We start from the raw sequence: 19,171 nt of genomic DNA on the forward strand, positions 1-19,171 counted from the left end.
TCCTACAAAGCTTTCCCCAGCACTCTTGAACTACATTTTTTTTCTTCTTCAGAAAATGTTCAAACAAAAAATGAACTTCATAGCATCATGTAAGCATCTGGTCTGTTCCCAGAATTAAAAAAAACAAACAAACAAAACCTGGGAAACTCAGCAATTGTTGCCCTCACATCATAATGAGTAAATGAACCACAATGTTTTGAAAATATGAAAGCTGAATGTTCAAGAAAAGGCTTAGGATATGCAGCATCACCACAGGGAATGGAGAATATATCCTTGATCTTGGGGAGAAACCATTTTGCTTTGCTTTTTTAAATGCAGGAGATTTGTGATTTTTAATGCTGGATTGGGGAAACCATGGTGCCCATTTTTTAAAAAAACGTTGCACAATGATAGGCATGTGGCAGACAGGAAGGGCCAGTCCAATCAGTGTACAGAGTGAGGAAGTTACCTGGGATAACAGATGGCAGGAAGTGGCAACAAGTTGTTGGGAGGAGTGGATTGTCTGCCATATGGCTTGTTTTATGTCCCCTAAAGCAGCCTGCTGCTTTCAGGCGTGATGGAGGACAATGTCCAATTCCCAGTGTTGAAGAAAGCTGCAATTGCCAATTCATTTGACTTTTGCACATGGAATGGGAGAGGGGGCAGAGTCAGGCTTTTCCTTTAAGACAGCAACATTAACCTGAGCTTTAAGCTGTCCTTGCAGGAGGGAGATCCTGGATGGGTTGTGTCATGTTTGTAGTTCTAATGGGCTTCACAGAACATGTCTGGTACATTAGGGAAGCCCACATTTATTTTATTTTTATTTTTATTTTTATTTTTATTTATATATAGTGTATGTGAAGAAATGGGTATGACGTTTATTGCTTATTTGAATCAAATTAAATTCAGACCAATTGGATGTATGGGTATTTGGGAATAACTCCATAGGCTTCTGTGGGGCATACTCCCAAAGAGGTTATTACACTTCCTATCATACCAAATTAGATTTTCAGTCTAAAAAATATATTTCTGTGTTGCTTCCACCACAACCCTCTTTTGTTTTTGAAACAATTACATTACTCTCCCATCTTTGCCATAATCATTCCTGAAACTATATTCCAGCTATATGAAGGATCAGAACCACCATGCAGAATTGGAAGGCAAGTTCTTTATTGAGAGATTTCTAGATTGCCTTAAAATTAAGTAACAGTTATGTGTTATGTGTTAAACAAAAAAATAGAGGCTTTAATAAGCAACTTAAAAAAAAAATTGCCTTCATTCTCTGTACTTTGTTTTAACCTGAAAAGGATAAAGAAAAAATAACAGTGGGGAACTAGTATTGATGAGGAGCAACTGATGTCTGCAATAAAGGTTGATAAACATCTGAGTTTATTTACAATCTTCATATTTTATATTTCTTGTTTTTCTCCTTACTGAATTATAAACATATGGCTATAAACAAGGATATGGTTACTTATGTGTTTGGTTTTCCCAGTTCATTTCTTTCATATAGCTTGTGATTTTAAGGGTTATATCATGCCTTGCATAAGGATTATTATTATATTAAAACAGTATCAGGTTTCAGGGGTTTCCAAATGTTGAACCTCAGGTAAGCTCTTGAAAGTCACCGTGAGCACAAAGATCTCAAAATTTCAAGATGGTTATACTAAAATTAATTTAACATTTTAAATAATTCTAATTACTTTTCAAATCAAGATTCTACAGGTGGTGTTAGGCGGGGTGGGAAAAGCAAATGCAATTTGAGCATTTTGGAGGGTAGTACTAGTTTTTACAGTTAGTTAAAACTCATATTTCTGTTTGTGATTGATTGCATTTGAAGAGAATATCCCCAGAATGTGCTTAGCCATTATAATTTAATAGTAATAATGATTAAACCATTGTTGACCACATGTTTGAGGAAGGAAAGGCACTGGCATAAGAAACTGCAATTATGTCAAAACGCTGATATATCTGTGATGACATCATCATACAAATGCTACAATTGATTGCTTGTGCCATAACTCACACACATATATAAGTGGCAGCATTTGTATGATGATATTATGCACATGTCATTGTTTGCCTCCCTGGACACCCTTGAGAAAAGATAGTAGGAAGAATAAAATCAATGCCACTGCCCTCAAACTGAAACCAGCTCACAGTAACAAGCCAGAAAAAAGAATCATATGGATAGCACCAGGTTGCACTTAAGATTTCTCATCTAACTAGAGATATTTTTGCGATGGTGCTTGGGATCTTTCCAATTTAACTATAGAGATTTTCATTCAAAATTTTTGGTTTTCAGTTCAGTTCGTGCTCAGCTCTTTGCTAGTGGATATGCTTGTTGGAAAAAATGCTAGGAAGAGTGGTATGTGTTTGATGTGTAAGAATCCATGTTATTCATCAATGCAATGAGGGCAATCCAGAACATATATGTGATGTATTTCTATAAATAACAAATCCCACAACTAACTGATTGTGATTTCACCCCAACAGCCTTCTTCCATTGATGAGACGCACTCTTTTCACTAAAGCAGCCATCCAAACCTATTTCAATGAGGTGCCACAGAATGCTGACAGGGCTTTTTCCATGCCAAGAAGAACATAAGCAGAGATTTCTATGCCAAATGAACTGATAGTACAGGAAGTTCCATGGACAGGCTGTGGGTTCTCTTTGGACAAAACTATACTCTCAGATTGACTGACATTGGCTTTTGATGACCATGGAATACCTTTCGTAGTACCATGATAATCTCAAGGTGTTAATTAACTGTCTTTACTGTTTCAAGTTCTGAGGGACATTAAACTACATCAGCGATGGCGACCCTATGACATACATGTCAAAGGTGATACGCCATGACATTTTGGGTGACATACCAGTGTTCACCAACACCCAACAAAAACTATTCTCCCTGTTTGAGTTACCAAAGAAACTGAGTTTGTTTTACTCATATTTCATTTTTGTAACTATTTGATGTTTCTTTATACAATACATAGCACCACACGTGATTGGACTGTATTTTTAAAAATAAATATATAAATAATTGTTTCTCTTTTGTTTGGAGGAGGGGGGGGTGACACGCCAGCAGAGTCAAGTTAAGCATTTTCCAAATTTTTGACACGCCAAGCCCAAAAGGTTTGCCATCACTGGACTAGATAACCAGTGATGATAATGATGCTATAGGTTCTTTGAAATTCTTTGTTATAATTTATCAAAGTGGATGAACTCAAAGTATTTTACAATTATTATAAGGATATGAGATGGAGCAAGTTAGAATTATGTAGGGGAAGAATTATTGCCTCATATATACATCACATGTACAGCAACTGAATATGAAGAAAGAAAGGACTACACTTCTGAGAAGTCAAGATGGAAGCTCCCCATTTTTTTTTTTTAAATCTCACTAACTTCAGAGAGTGAAATATTTAATTTGCTATCAGAAACTACTGAAGTATATTATATGGACATAACTGCTGCCATACAGTAATTCTGGAGGAAGCTTTCTGTGAATAGTCAAGCATTGACTGAATGCTGACATTCTCTTCAACAGTAAGATGCCATGTTTTGCCGGGTATAACAAGCAGTTTCAAATCTAAATTCTGAAACCTGACACCAGTAGCAAGTCCAAACACATCTATTTGAGTCACACCCACAAATAACTCTGGAATGCTTTTGTCATCTTCTTTAACTAAGTATCATTCCAAAATAGAATGACTCCTCCACTTTCAGTATGAGGGGACTGGACAAAATTCAGCAATATCTGACATAACAACTAAAGCAGCTATCCAATTTGTGTTGTGCATATACTGGAATTTCTAAATCACTATACTAATGAAATAAAACATTATAAAGAGAAATAAAACAGTATTCTGACATAGTTAGTCTTATACTAATGCTATAATTGCTGTAAGTAATTGGCTAAAATTCATAAGCTTAAGCACACTGAGAGTTCCCTTAGAAGAGGATATATGTAGCTCAGGATTGAACTGTGGAGTCCTTGGTGCTCTCTGAGTTTGGTTGTTTGCTTGCAGACATTTCATTACCCGTCTAGGTAACATCATCAGTGTGAGTGAGTATGGGGTTTGCTGCCTGTTCATATGCAATAGCTTGCCCTGCAAGTTTTGTGACAGACTCAATCACAATTTCAACTGGGAAACTATGAGCATCCTAGATCAAACCAAATCCAAAAATGCTACGGAATTCCTGGAAGCTTGGTGTTCAGACAAATCAACCATCAATAGACACACAGAAATAAACCATAACAGTGAAAAGCTAAAAAGGAAACAAAAAGACCAGAACACATCCTGTCCAGCAGCCAACACCCACATAAGCAGGAATTAACACCAGACAAACAATCAAGCAGAAAACAATACCTTAATCAAGAAACTACCAACGAGAAAACCGTACCCCAACAACAATGGCAGGGCAAGCTACTGTATATAAACAGGGGGCAAACTCCACACTCACTATCACTGATAATGTTACCTAGTTGGGTAATGAAATGTCTGTAAGCAAACAAATAAGTTCAGAGAGCACCAAGGACTTCACACTGAGAGGTCTTTATATACATGTGGGACGCTTTTTTCTAGAGTAGCTAATAAACAGTTGATTTCCCCATCAGCCAGTAGCTATTCATAAGAGCTCCAAACTTATTTTCTCTCAAACTATGATTATTATTTCCTGGACTAGTTCTCCTAGTTTCTTCCCTGTCCTCCTTACACATCCTTTTCCAATGCCCAAACATACCATGTTAATTTTCTCAGACCATTATCTCAATGGAAAGGTTCTTACAACATACACTACTGTTTTCATCCTACTGTTTCCTATTCCTGTTAGCACTCCCTTAGAACTAAACCTTCTGACCACCTCCAACAACCTCTTCTGAGCACTTGGGTGATCATGATCACACTTGGTAACTCCACATCTTTAGCATGTGAACAGACTGGACATACTGCCCTTATTGGCTCCAGTACACGTAAGCATAAATTATACCAAGTATACATTGTAATTTTCAGCACACATACAGCACAATTTGTGCTTATACGTAGCGCTTACTTGTACATATTCATAGTCTGATATGATACTCAGTAAGAAGTATTACATCCTTCTCCATGGGAAAGTATGCACAGATGCCTAGCTTCAGGCTGGGGAGGGAAGGAGGGAGGAAGGGAAAAGCATCAGCTTCTCTTGCTTATAACAATTGGTCCATGGTAGGGTGGTCATGACATTCATTGGCATGCAACTAGAATGTGCTGGCTTTGGCTCTGGCATGCCAGCAAGAACCACCCTAAACATGAGTTAGTAATGGCAGGCCAATTCTCTCCCCTACAAAATCTGGGCTAAATTCAGGGTGGTGCTGACAGTTTTATATGACTGTCTCAATACAGAGCTACCATAGATGCTTGCTAGGTAACACATCCCGTGGCTAATAATGACAATAGACCCTGTGTCAGAGCCTAAAACAGGGCAAAAACAAGTCATAAGAAAGTAAATGCAAATGAGTATCTCTAAGTGCAGGACCAAATCTATTCCTGAAGGTGTACATTTTTAAAACTGCCCTTATACAACCAGGAAAACTGAATGACCACTTATGAGCCATATTTGGGTAAACCCTTAATATTTAAACAATTATTACCTATATGTTGTGGTCTATTAATTCACCTGTGACAAAACATGCATATTAATTGTACATTCGTGACAGTGTACCAGGACATACTTGTGAGCAAGAAGGAGTCTAAATGGGGAGTGTTGGAAACTCATCTCTTGAACGTATTTATTCTCTAGAAATGTAACAACAGTAATAGTTCATAGTTCATGGCACATTTTAAGGGCAGAGCATCCTATCAGGTAGGCATGGGTTATGCCAGTTATGCCAACCTGACACCAAATGAGTGGGGAGTACAACTCCCAGAATTTCTCTGCAAGCATAAACATCTAGCCATACTAGCTGGAAAGTCTGGAAGATACCTGATTAGGGAACGCTCTGTTTAAGACTACCCATGTGGGCATGAGGATGACAATTATGACTTGTTGACACCCTGATAATATCATGAAAGCTGATATAAAATTGGAATGAGGAACTGTCTTTGCCACCTATACTTCAAGTTGTTTTCATTTTTGTTTAGTGAATAGTAAGGCCTTGATGGCCCAGGAGGTTCTTTAGGGCAAAAGCAAACTAGTATTATATTAATGTGGTACTTTTACCTGAATTACGTTTTGGTTGTACTGTATATTTTTATATTCCTCCATCCATTTTAGATTGTTTTTAAACAATTGTTAGCAAGTTGTGAAGAAAAAAAAAACTATTAAATGTGTAGGGTAGTAATCCATCTAATAAGTGAGTCTTTGCCCTATGATCCATTTTCAAATAGCTGTAAGTGGCCAAGCTAGTCTCCCTTTTTGTTTTGTTTTTTACTTCCTTAGCAACTAGACTGAAGAAGCGTTCTGACTAACTCAAAAGCTTGCTACTTTGGAATGTTTCCAATGTTCTTTATAAAGGCATGAAATTACAATCACACAATCAGACTCATGTGAAGCAGATAATTCCAAATCTCCGTTCCATGTGAATTTCATGCCAGCTGCACCCTCAACATCTTGGCAGCAGAATGGATTATTATCTCATTTTTGTTGAAATGGTAACTGATGGACAAGTGATAGGAAGAATAGCTTTCACTCCCATAGACAGCAGGAAAACCAGCCATATTAACTGACCTTAGGTACGACTTCCTAAGATGAAGGAGAAAGAGAGAAAGAACCAGTTATTTAAAATTTGAACAAGAAATAAAATGTTATTTAAAAAAGGAAAATCCTCCTCATTTCTTTGAAAACATATGGACATAAATGCTGGATGACTAGGGAGGGAAGATTTGAAAAGGCAGACAAGGAAAAAAAATGCCATCAGTGACATATGTGCTCCTAATGTAAAAGGAATCAGATGAAAAGTTGAATGTTTAGGAAGAATGGATGGTTTTCAGGTCAGTGGTATACTCATAGCCACAGAAAAATGAAGTTTGAAAGGGTCTCGTTAGCCCATGCTCCTGAATCCAAGATACAGTACCTTGTAAAACTGAAAGATTCCACCATCTATCTAGGTATCTTGTTCTACTGTTCGCATGTTCAAGCATAGGCAAAGCTAGAATGGCAATAAATTGCAGTGTTTTATGTTTTATTATGTCTCAGTTTAACCTATTCTCTGTGAAAAAAGATAGATCATTCAACATGTTTAGTTTTTGTTGCCTCCACTTTTTTCCCCCAGAGAGATTTATTTATTCTTTATTCAATCCAGCAGGCGACCTTTCATACGAAAACACTATTCTGCTATTTTATCCTTCTTTGTTTTTCTGGTCGTCGAACAAAATCCAACCCTCTCCTCCCTGGATGTTTGGACAATCTGCTCTGTGATGGAGATCTCCTTTGAAATGATCTGGATGAAATTAATGAGGGGAAATTTTTAAGCTTTATTGAAGACAATTTCAATACTACCAAAGTACATATATAGATCTAGATATACGTATGTGATTCTTGCCTAAAAACTTCTTGCTATATGAGATATTATACATTTTGATAAAGTTTTGTGTTGGTCAGGTACTTGGGGGGGGCGGGGGGGGACCTAGTGCTGATCCTTAATTAAGAGACCACCTTATTTACCTTCTCTGTCATCTTTCAAAATTCATTATTTTATGGAATAAAAGTTATGTTACTGTTGCACCTGTTATATTATTTTATCAACACCATAAATGGGAAATTATTACTGTATGTTTAAAGACAACTTTCACAAATATTGGTTATGGTTATATATTGATTTTTATCCCATATCCTCCTGTAAGATTTGCAATGAGAAATAATTATACCTAATTATTAAAAAAAGCCATCCAAAGAATCATATTTTCACTGTCAAGTGCAGTGACATATGAAGCCACAAATATAGACATGGCCATGTTGTGTGTGCTTTAAAAAGATGTACATTTCCTGATTTCAATGATATAATCATGAGCAGTTTTGGGAAGTGAACAGTGGGCTTGTGGAGAAATTCCAGACATTGAAGGTACATTAGAAATCATCTGGCAAAGGTTTGATTTTCTAAAGGCAGCTGATTGAAGCTACTTAGGGGTTTGGATGTTAGAAGGAGTCCCAGCGGGGATGGTTTAATGGGCAGAGTGAAGTGAGGCGGTTAAAGGTGCGTTATAAATGCAATTTGGCATAATTGCAAATACCACACTTACTCTACTGTTAATAAGAAGAGAGACCTCCATTTCTGGTGTAAATTTCATCGGCTTTAAATTTATTCCAAGAAATTATATATCACTGAAGTATAAAAAGAAGTCTTCATATTTGAATCTAGTGACAGAAAATTATCTCCAAACAACATATGATGTTTTATGAATCAAACTCTAAAGAAGGAAAACCCATGAGATGAGAATTCAGAATGACAGCAAAAAAAAAAAGTTGATTTGCTATGAAAGCTGAAGAACAATATTTCATTCAATCAATGCGAAAATAAAAATACAACATGTATCAGCATGAACGCTCCTTAAAAAAAAATCTTTCCCATTGTATAATAATAATTAAAAAATGCAGCCACAGAGATTCTTACCAATCCACTTAAAAACCCAAATGGAGCATATCATGAAACAAGGTAACAAGGCCTCAGAATTCAAATGTATGACTTAAAAATATACATATAATTAACTTTACCTATGAAAAATTAGTACTAAATGAACTACAAAGAAAGTTCGAAGCTCTGTGGGTCATTGGAGGAGCTCCATGAACAAGAATCCTTTCATTCTGCAGGAAATTCATAGAGAATAAGACTAAAACATGCCACTGATCTTAAAGCAACTTTTTCTCCTTCTCTCCTGCTTCCTTAAATGTTTACAGATAATAACTGCCTAGAAAATGCAGCTCTGCTATATCTTTTCTAGGTAATTTCTTCTCTACTTTTGTTAATGGATACCTACATGACTATTCATCTATTCTTGACTAGTAGTAGATCTCAGCATGACATTTTGTTCTCCATTCTATTCTCACATCAACTGAATAAGGTTCACTAGCCTAAAATAAAGCAACTGGCTCAATTTCACCCTGTGAGTTATATGACAGAGCAGAAAATTGATCTCTTTGATTGAAGTCCAGAATTATATGTCCTGGAATCTACTAGGCTAATATCTTGTCTACTTTCCTGAAAATAGCTACCATATTCTCAAAGTTGCTTGCAAAAAATAGGAATTGCCCTAGGTGATCAGTCAGAGCTGCTTTTGTAAGTGAAAAGCTGCTGAATGATTCAGTTACAGGCCACTTGGTTGTTATACATTACTTATATAGGTATCTGTGAACAGAACAGCTAATAAAAATATTTCAATAGCTGAGTAACTTTCTTAGTCTTAGCCACAAAACTATTTTAACTCCAAGCACCTCTAAGCAAAGAAGTAATGACATCTGACCTAACTGCAAGGTCATAAAATCTCTGTTCAGGCTCCAGTTGATTATCTGGATGTCTTGACTGCTACCAACAGCTATGATAAAAAGTGGCTCTGAATAAGTATCTCTTGACCTAACAGAAACTGAAATCTTGTGAACCCATGTGAACTTCTGCTTCCCGCCTCCTGGTATTTTTTGCCCTCCATGGAAACTTTGTGTTCAAAACAAGACAATATGTAACCTGTCATATACCTTTCCTTTGTGGGTCTGTTCCTAGGCATTGAAGTGCCAATCAAATGTCAACCTGGAAAGCTCACTTCCTCCAGTTAAGATAATTAGATACTGATGGGCGGTGTTACTTTTTTCATTGTCAGATGCATATTAAAATGTTTATTAAAATTGCAAAGCTCCAGACAGGGTTAGAAACTTGCAGCCTAAAGGCATAACTCATGAAACAAGAAGATGAGAGGTTTCAGCACTCGTCATATTTCACTTTAGTATGCACCTACCATTATCAAAGTGGTAAAACAACAAGGAAGGGAGGGAGGGAGGGAGGGAGGGAGGGAGGGAGGGAGGGAACCTCACACTCAGTAGGATTTCACGGTCCATGACTTGACATTTGCTCAGTCATGTCAAATACTGTTGTGGGTCTTCCTCCTGGCTCATGTAGGTTCATAATACTGTCTTGGCTATTACTGAAAGCACATCTGTAACATGGAGACATTGGAGAGCTGGATAGGTATAGAGAGTATGTAGGACTTAGATTGTTTGCCCCATGGTATGAAACTTGGAAATTATAAATCATAAGACTGATGATGATGGTGATCTTTATAGAAGTGTGTCAACCCAAAAGAGAAGAGCCTCTTTGATTTGAAGGTTCCAAACATATGAGTAATTGATATAACTGGCTATTGATCCTACAGTTGATTTTTAATTTTGTGATTTTACTGAAGATGATGAATTGTTTTTATTGACCATCAATCCATATTTTACATAATTGTGAACTGCCCAGAGTCTGTGACTGAGACAGCATATAAATTTTACTAAAATAAATAATTAAACCAGAGTAAGGGACCCTCCAAGAACCATGACTTAGTAAAGCAATTCTATATAGGGCAATTTACAAAAAATAAATAATAATCATAAAAATGCTTAATGATAACTCAGAAAACTATTTTAGTGCTTCTACTTCAACTCAGTAAATACTATAATATGGCAAAAGCCTAAAGAATATTCTTGTACAACTAGCTATCAAGGAAAAACAGAATTGCATCTTCAGAGAGATCAACATTTTGGGCTCATTAAGCTAAGTTTGTTATTTGTGTTACTCCGGAAAGACCAGGAAAAAAAATCACTAAATGTCCCCCCAAAAAGATGAAGAAAGGATAATGATTCAGACATGGAAAGTAAAGGTTAATTGCAGTTCAGGGAGTCTTGCCCTGAACAGAGATTGAAATTTCGCATATATATTACTAGATGAGACAGCCACTCCATTGTGCTGGGTTTTTCCATAACTTTATCAGTTTAATTTGCAATTCATTTAACATTTACAAAGGAGGCCAAAGAAGAAGAAAAAGGCAAGTGGCCTTTACATTCTTTTGAAGTAAACTTCAGATGGATAACTACATAAGGTACATAGTAGAATATCAAGAACAGCTAATGTTGGTTTACATATCTTCCTCCTAATATACTGAAAAGAACTGAGTGTTGCTGCTGCTGCTGCTGCTGCTACTTTTTCTATGCTGCTACCATTACTCTAAGTGATTGAATACAGAAATGTTCACCAAATTACTTCTGGCTGCAATCCCATACCCTTATCTCAAAAAAAGCACCCATTGCATCAGAGGGATTTGCTTTTGAATTGGCATGGCAGGACTGGGCTGTTTGTTTGACCAAATCTCTTTTCACTTCCTTTGCAGAATTTAGGATAAAAGTATTTCCTGTGGCTCCCTGATGCATGAGGTCTGTAGGCTAAGCAGGTACGCAGCTATTCGAGTGAGACTGAAAGTCGAAGAGGATTCTTCAACTAAGAAGATACCACCAGGAAACCAGTCCAGACCTTTCTCCTCAACGCATTAAAACTGGAACTGAGTTGGAAGTGCCCTCTCCTTCACTTTTAACTATCTCCTGGTTAGGCTCCAAACATGCACACAGTACTGCTAGTGTTTCAACCAATTGTAGCAAGACTGAAAGGGACTCAAATGCAAATCTCCTGACTCTTCTTTCCATGACAAATGTCCAAGATATGTGAACTTCACCTTCTAGAATTTCCTAGTCAATACAACACCCATTTTTTTGACAGAGTTTATTTTCTTCTAGAGTTCGACTCAACAGCATTGTTGCCTTTTATCCCATAGAAAAGACAGGGAAAAACATAAGCAGTACTTATGAATACAGAGGCATTATATCCTCCCAGTCCTGAAATCCTTTCTTGTTAGTTGAAAATTGGAATATATACTTTTTTTTTCGTGCACAATCTTTTTGCAAATCAGAATGATGTAATGGAATTCGGCCTGTCAAATCCTCAGCCTTTCCACTTTCAGCCAATATCTATGGATCTTATGGATGAATTATTTTACAGAATTCAACTATATCCCACTATATAACCAGGTCAGCTTTAACATTAAAGCTTGGGGTAGCAGTAGCAGTACAGTAAATAATATGCGCTTAGTTGTAATAACATAATTTGGGAGAGGGTAGGTGCAAGAATGTAAAGCTTCCAAAAGTTCCCTCATATCATATGAATACATGTTTCCATTTCAATAATGTTTTGTAAAGAAAGTTTATATGTTTATACATATAAATGAGGCACACAATGTAGTCCAAAATGCAACTTGAATTTTCTTTCCTTAATCCCATAAATATTTTAACCATCTCCTTAATATCTAGTTTAAATAGGTTAGGGAATGAAGCACATACAATATTGCAATGATATTATATTAAAACAGAGTTTATCTGTCAATTTATAAAGATTCACAGATAAGCACTGATTTTCTTAAAACAAAGAAGCAACACAGGGGCAACAAAGTTTCAATAACTGAATTAATTTAGTAGCAATTAATGTGATTTTAATGTGATGCATTTTTGGCAGTTCTCTCTATTCTTGTTTGGCATTAACAAGATTAACAAGAGTAGATTTTCAGAACCATATGCAATAGTTACATTGCAAGGATAGAATTAGAGCAACTCCATACTAGGGATATTATGTCCTGCATCAAAGTATTAATGCTACATTGATATTTTCCATGGCAAATACTTATGGTGTGACCAACAGCTGCATATCCTTAAACACACTTGTAAGCATATCAGGAAGTTGTGACATAATCAGGCCTCCCAAGTACCGGTGGAATGTTTTTAAGAATGAGTATCTGCTCCATTTTTAATGTTCACTGAGGAAAACTATAGCTTTAATTTTGGTGAACCCCAAGCCAATGTAATTGCCTTGAACTGTGGACCCACTTTTTCGTGTCCCATACTACTGGGTTGGTAATAGAACAATACATCAGATTGGTGGCAAATTGGTCTATCCCATATTTGAGTTATGCTTGATGATCAGCTACCAATCAGCCCTTTATCACTGATCAAGTGTTCATGCAAATCAATGAGTTGGTATTTATGAGGTTTCAGAGCCCAGCATTGATACACTTTACAGCTAACTATTCAAGAGCAGTAGTCCCTAAAGTGATAACCTGTCAACAATGGAGGAAAGGCATTATTAGATGAGTTTGGAGGAACTGCTGACCTTTATAGTGAATTAAATTTGCTGAGCAAGAATCCAGATTGAGGGACACCACTTTCCAAGCTTCAGTACAGTGGGGAAAGACATTACAAGAATAACATTTGCTGGACTGTATCCTCAGATGGAAATTCATTCTATTTTACTAAGTAATGAAGGAAAGACCAGGGAGGATATTTGTAGATGCAGGCTTTCATAAGACAAAGTAAAGCATTGTTTAGAGGAATAGATTTTCAATTATTTGAAAATCATATCTAAATTTTATTCAAGAGCAATTTCTCCTGATTTTTGTTTAATGAACAGGAGAGGGTATGTTGTAAAGCATAAAAAGATATTTTGAAATTTTTCTTCATATCTAAAATATAGAATGTCATGATTCTTCTCTTTTCAACCATTACTGTCAAAAATTCTCTCAGCATTTCAGGAATACAGTGGTACCTCGGGATACGAACGCCTCTACTAACGGACGTTTCGGGTTACGACCAGCTTTGGCAGGAAAAATTTACCTCGGGTTATGAACTCGCCTCTAGTTACGAACCGGATCCGCAGCCGTTTTCCCTGCTGCCACGCGGTCGTGGCTTCCTGTGGGCGAGGTCGCGGTAGCAAGGAGACGTTTGGTGAGGCTTGTGGTGTGTTTTGCGGTGTTTTGCGAAAGTTTTTGCTGTGCGTGTCAGCATGGCCCCAAAGAAAATGCAGAGCAGGCTTGGCGGGAGTAAGGCTCTGAAGAGAAAATTGCCTCGGGTTGCGACCAAATTTGGGCGGAGGGAGGAACGGATTAACCGGATTTACATTGAACCCTATGGGGAAATTTGCCTCGGGTTGCAACCAAATTCGGAGGGCGGAACGGATTAACCGGATTTACATTGAACCCTATGGGAAACTTTACCTCGACTTGAGACCAACTCGAGTTGCAACCAGAGTCACGGAACGGATTAAGTTCGTATCCCGAGGTACCACTGTATGTGCTCCTTTGTTTACGACATCTTTCTCCAACTGCTTTCTCAGATGAAATGAGATTAAAACACCCAGAAATCCCAATATTTGGTCATGGTGGCTGAGAATTCTAAAATTTGTAGTCCTAGCACTTTAGAGGAAACCAGATTGAGGAAAGCTGTTGTAAGTTAAATAAATATTCTGGAACAGAAGAAAAAGAGTCCCAAGAGTGAAAGTTGTCTGTCTTTCTATCTATCTTTGCATTAAAATAATATATAACATATATTTTAAAAGGGGATTCCAATGTCAGTCATCTTTCCCTAGTTTACTATTCCTGAATTTACCAATCACTGAATAATTCTCAAGGTCCAAATTCATGTTTAACTTTCTCCCAGATCTGTAATATAAGATGGAGGCCAGAATACGAAATATTTCTGAATTTTAATGTAAGGTCTGAGACTTCTGTCTATATCTATAGGTGTATATTTTTGTGTACATTTGGAAGGTAAAATCATTATACTTTATTTTTAGGTTGATATTCCATAATAACTTCCAGCTTTTCACCAAAGATGATGATAATACCCTTATTTTTCACAATGTTCCATAATCAGACCTTCTTTTCATGATGTAGGTATCGTGTGGAGGCCATTCACTGTGGCTCTGTGCAGTAGCTAAGTGCACACAGCTTAGCAGAAGCAATTTTAAGAAAACCTCCTTAGAGCAGTCATATTGTGAAGAATTACTCCTTAGAAGATAACAACTATATTTACAATATATTTTTATAAGACTGATATGAGAGAAGTGGTGTAGAAGCCAATAACCCCCCCCCCCGCGCTATAACAGAAGTCCCTCTTGACTCTAAAAATTTAGTTCTCTTGTTTGTGTTAATGCACATCTTTATTTATTTAGAAAGAATACTTTTCATGTTCTATATGCCTATAAATAATCATTTTCCTGAATAATGATGACTAGGAAGAATTGTATCGCTGGCTAAATTCTTACTAGCTATTTCTTCACATAGGCGTTCATTCAGCTTTCTGCCCATTTTGAGCTTACACAGGGTGTCCTACTCAATGGATTCATTTTTCCAGTTTGTTCATTTTTTAAAGTTATTTCTATGAGCTTCAACATGCTCAAAAATGCATTTGAAAGAACTGAACAAAGAAAGGAAATGGAGAACTGCAACAAGCAATGAGCATCATTTTGTTCAATGCCTTAGCTGCATTTTATACTGCAGACCTATACCATTAAGTCTTGTTTCTATATATTGCAATCATCCATACCTGTGTGCTCATATTTATGTCGCAGAAGGGAACTGCTTTTCTGGAATGTCTTGTCACATAAGTCACATGCGTACATGCCACTTTCTGTCTTCTTGATCTTCTTTCGGGACAGGCAGGAGTCAGAGTCTGTCATGTCATCAAGACCTGACATGTAATCTGGTGTTCCATCAAGCAATTCTCCCTGTGAAACAGCCACATGTATTTCATATAAAAACATTGTTTCCATTTTTCTTTTTTGGTAATCTTATATTCTTATACATGTTAATTGCTACCTATCTTTATAAGCATTAAATGGATTCACTGGTTCACAGTTGCAGCTTTTATCAAAATGTGGAACCATATCCTAAAGAACATGTTTCATGTGAAAACTATACAAGCATATTTGTACATTGTATTGAATGCCAGTGTTCCATAAACTTATCACAGTTCTGCTGATGATGATATTGAAGATGGAATGGCAGCATTTTTTTTCTTTTAATTTCCCCTTTTGAATGCATTCCCCAGCAGCAGCCTTTATGGTACTTCTAGAAGATTGAGAGATTCTTCCAAACAATTGGACTGAAGGTTACAAGAAGGAAGAGTGAATTCCTCCAAGGGGGAAGCCTCTACTGAAGTTGTGCCCTCTACAAACAGAAAGTACTTTCCCATTTATGGAAGGACATGTTTGGATCAAACTAGGTATACTTCAGTTGCCACTTGAATCTGAATATATATGATCCGGGGCTGTTATAGGAAGAATCATATTCTTCCTATAACATTTAGAAATACTTAGTTACAATACTATGGTGGCATCATAATAGATATATCTTTCCTGCTGTCTCTTCATATTACTGAAGTTTGTAAATGAGAATACAGAAACCAACATTTTGATATCACAGAGAAGATAATAATACTAAACATTACAAGGAAGAGTGGAGAATCCAACATGGGATGCAGGCCTACATCACTGAAAAGTTTCATTTTCAAGTGGCAGCTAGGCTGCATTGACTTTTCCATAGGCTGGTATGCAATTGCTCTCTCCCTGTAGCGGGCTGGAAGGATATGGCAATAATGGTATAGTAGCTGAGATAGCAGTGCGGGCAAATGCCAAGAGTAATATGAGATTCTACTGTCTGATATTATGAAATGGTATGTCTTTGCAATTGAAGAGAACAGAAAATCATTATCAGAGAACATGTATAACTGGCAAATCAAAAACAGTCAATTCCATGTATTTCTTTGGGATTTATTTCTATGAAAAGTGCCAATATGATCAAAATATAATGCAATACTTTGTCGTAAGGCCACAGATATCAACACTGAATGAGCACCTTTTGGAGATGAGAATTGGGAGAGAAGAAGGAAATGCAAGTAACTCATTTTTCTTATTCCTTATTCTCCATTCCTTCATTTCTCAGAGATATACAAGCAAGATCACAGATTTATGTTCTTTTGAACATTTTCTGGTTCAAAGAACAAATCAATGAGTTCACAAGGGGGCTACAGAGATATGAGGGGACAGCATTTGTGATTCCCCTACATCTCACTCTATAGCAATTCTAAAATATACAAAGCAGACAAAATAGTAATATATACGAGGTACTAGGTCATATTTACATGGACTATATCTTGAATTCTGGTATTCAGATTATCATGAAAAACCTGGAAAACAAGTAAGATTGCTCATGTAAGAAAGGCTTCAGTAGCAAAGTAACAGAGAATATTTTATTTTCCATATTCTGCTCTGAAACTCTTTGAAATTAAAATGAGCATTCTACAACTACATCTCTATGGCTTTAACTTAGCATTTATACTTTGAGGGTAATGTTTCCATGTAACTGGAATTATGGAATGCCAGAGTGGATCCAAACCTTATAAAAAATTGCAAACTTTAAACTTTACCTTTGTGTGAAATCCTAGAGAAAGAGTCCTCAGGTTAATGTCAATATCCTGAGAATTGAACAGATAGGTCCATATACCAAGTGAAGCTTAAGCTTGTGTTTCTCAAACAACAGTTCTACTAGTGAGATAAAGGAGTATGTGTGTACTGCTCAAGAAGAAGGAAAAACTTTGATCCTTCTTCAGAGCATGACTTTTAGCTTTGCAGGGATTTTATTTTGCAGAATAACTTTGAGCATGGCTTTTTAAATGCAAGCTCCACCAAGGCCAGCAAATTTTATTTATTGGTCAGTGTGCTTAGAATTCCAAAAAGCATCATGTATTCTTCATAATCAGAATATATATATATATATATATACACACACACACACACACACACACAAAGAGAGAGAGAGAGAGCAAGCAATAGCTACATAGATTTTTTTACACACACACACACACACACACACACACAGACTATAAATGTTAGAAAGGGTTTAATTGAATTTTATATTTAGGTACAAAATGTTATTATGCAATCCATTTACATGTATGTCTCCCTTCTAAAGGCCTTGAGCTACAATTTTATATTTAATTTTGTAATTTGAAATTGGGAATATTAATAACACTTTTTATCAATGCACTGTCTATGTTAAAACAGCCTTCAGCATTAAGCAGTAATGAATGTGGATCAGTGAATTATTAAATTTCTTGATATTTATTTTGTCTTGATCCAAAGAGATTACAAACTTGCATGATAACTTACATTTCCATTTGCTATCAGATAGTTCTGTTTCTTAGACTAGGCTTATGCAAATTTATATCAGAGAATATTAAATAAGCTTAAATACATTTACAAAGAGGGCAGATGTACTATAAATTGGAATAGTAAAACAGATGTTATGGAGGTATTGTGCTATTTATGCTCCTATTGTCAAGAGAGGGATTATGGTCTGTAACGTTAACGTATACCTGACTTTTACATCTGAAAATAGAAAACGTATTTACTAGTATGTAAAAGTATTAATGGAACTTAATGGATCATAAAGGAATGTCTGTCTGCCTATCAACCAATGTACCTCCTACCTATTTATGAATTTTTCCGCTGATTAAAATATTATATTTCTATATTCGATGTTCTAAACAGTTAAAAACTATATAAGATCACACCACAGTTCAGTGATACAGTATATGCTTGTTTGTGGATTCCCTGGTTCAGTCCTTAACATTTCCAGTTAAAATCTTGCAGTAGATAATGGGAAAGACTCCTGCCTAAAGCCTAGAGAGTAGCTACTAAAGTAGATGATATTGAGTGAAGTAGATGTGACGTGATATATGAGCCAGTTTCATATGATCACCTACAGTATAGTTTATAAAATATCATCCTAATTCAAGATTGATTTAATCTTTTTTGAAGATGACAAATGATTGAATCCTCCTGTGTAAATGAAGAATATAGCAGATGCTTCTTAAGTACTGGGATCTGTTTGGAGACTTCTCCAAAAGGTCTATGGGACAGGATGAGTGAGTGGGTGCATGACATACAAATATGTAGAAAATGGAGCAGGTGAGATGAAAGTAAGTCTGGTTTGAGGATCTTCATAAACCTTTTAATAGCTTTATAAAGATTAGTCAGAACCTATTATAAAGAGCTTATTGCTGTATTATCATTGCCACATAATTCTCTGGGAAATTCTAAGGGCTCTGGTGAACATTTATGAAGCCACAGAAGAGGGAGATGGGGTGGGGGTGGGGTGTCACACAAGGCTATATTTATTTTAGATATAGGAATATTATTTCTCTCAGCAGTCTTTTCTTTACCACTACCAGCTTACTAGGAAAGCTTTTCTGTGTATGATTTTTTGCCTGTCTTAATCATGCTTATAAGTTTTATTTCTCTTTTTAAACCATTCACTCATTAAAAAACAAACTAAATGGATCACAAAACTTTAGAATTATGTTGCA

At 36.3% G+C, this 19,171-nt stretch overlaps 1 protein-coding gene across 4 annotated transcripts in view; it reads right to left on the reverse strand.

Moving 5' to 3' along the window:
- The window catches only part of ZEB2 (zinc finger E-box binding homeobox 2), a 163,617-nt gene that overhangs the window by 2,141 nt on the left and 142,305 nt on the right, over positions 1 to 19,171 (reverse strand). For 3 of the 4 annotated variants that reach the window (XM_088146530.1, XM_088146529.1, XM_088146527.1), the window contains exons 9-10: positions 16,946 to 16,990; positions 15,350 to 15,530 (exon numbers count right to left, since the gene is read on the reverse strand). In XM_088146530.1, the coding sequence (XP_088002656.1) occupies positions 15,350 to 15,530; positions 16,946 to 16,990 (226 nt within the window). The remainder of the gene's footprint in view (positions 1 to 15,349; positions 15,531 to 16,945; positions 16,991 to 19,171) is intronic. The other variant, XM_088146528.1, reaches the window with a different exon arrangement.

Source organism: Python bivittatus, unplaced genomic scaffold (assembly GCF_059951505.1).
Source record: "Python bivittatus isolate LINGU-HERP-01145 unplaced genomic scaffold, Pbiv_v1 ctg000480_np1212, whole genome shotgun sequence".
NCBI classification, from domain to species: domain Eukaryota; kingdom Metazoa; phylum Chordata; class Lepidosauria; order Squamata; family Pythonidae; genus Python; species Python bivittatus.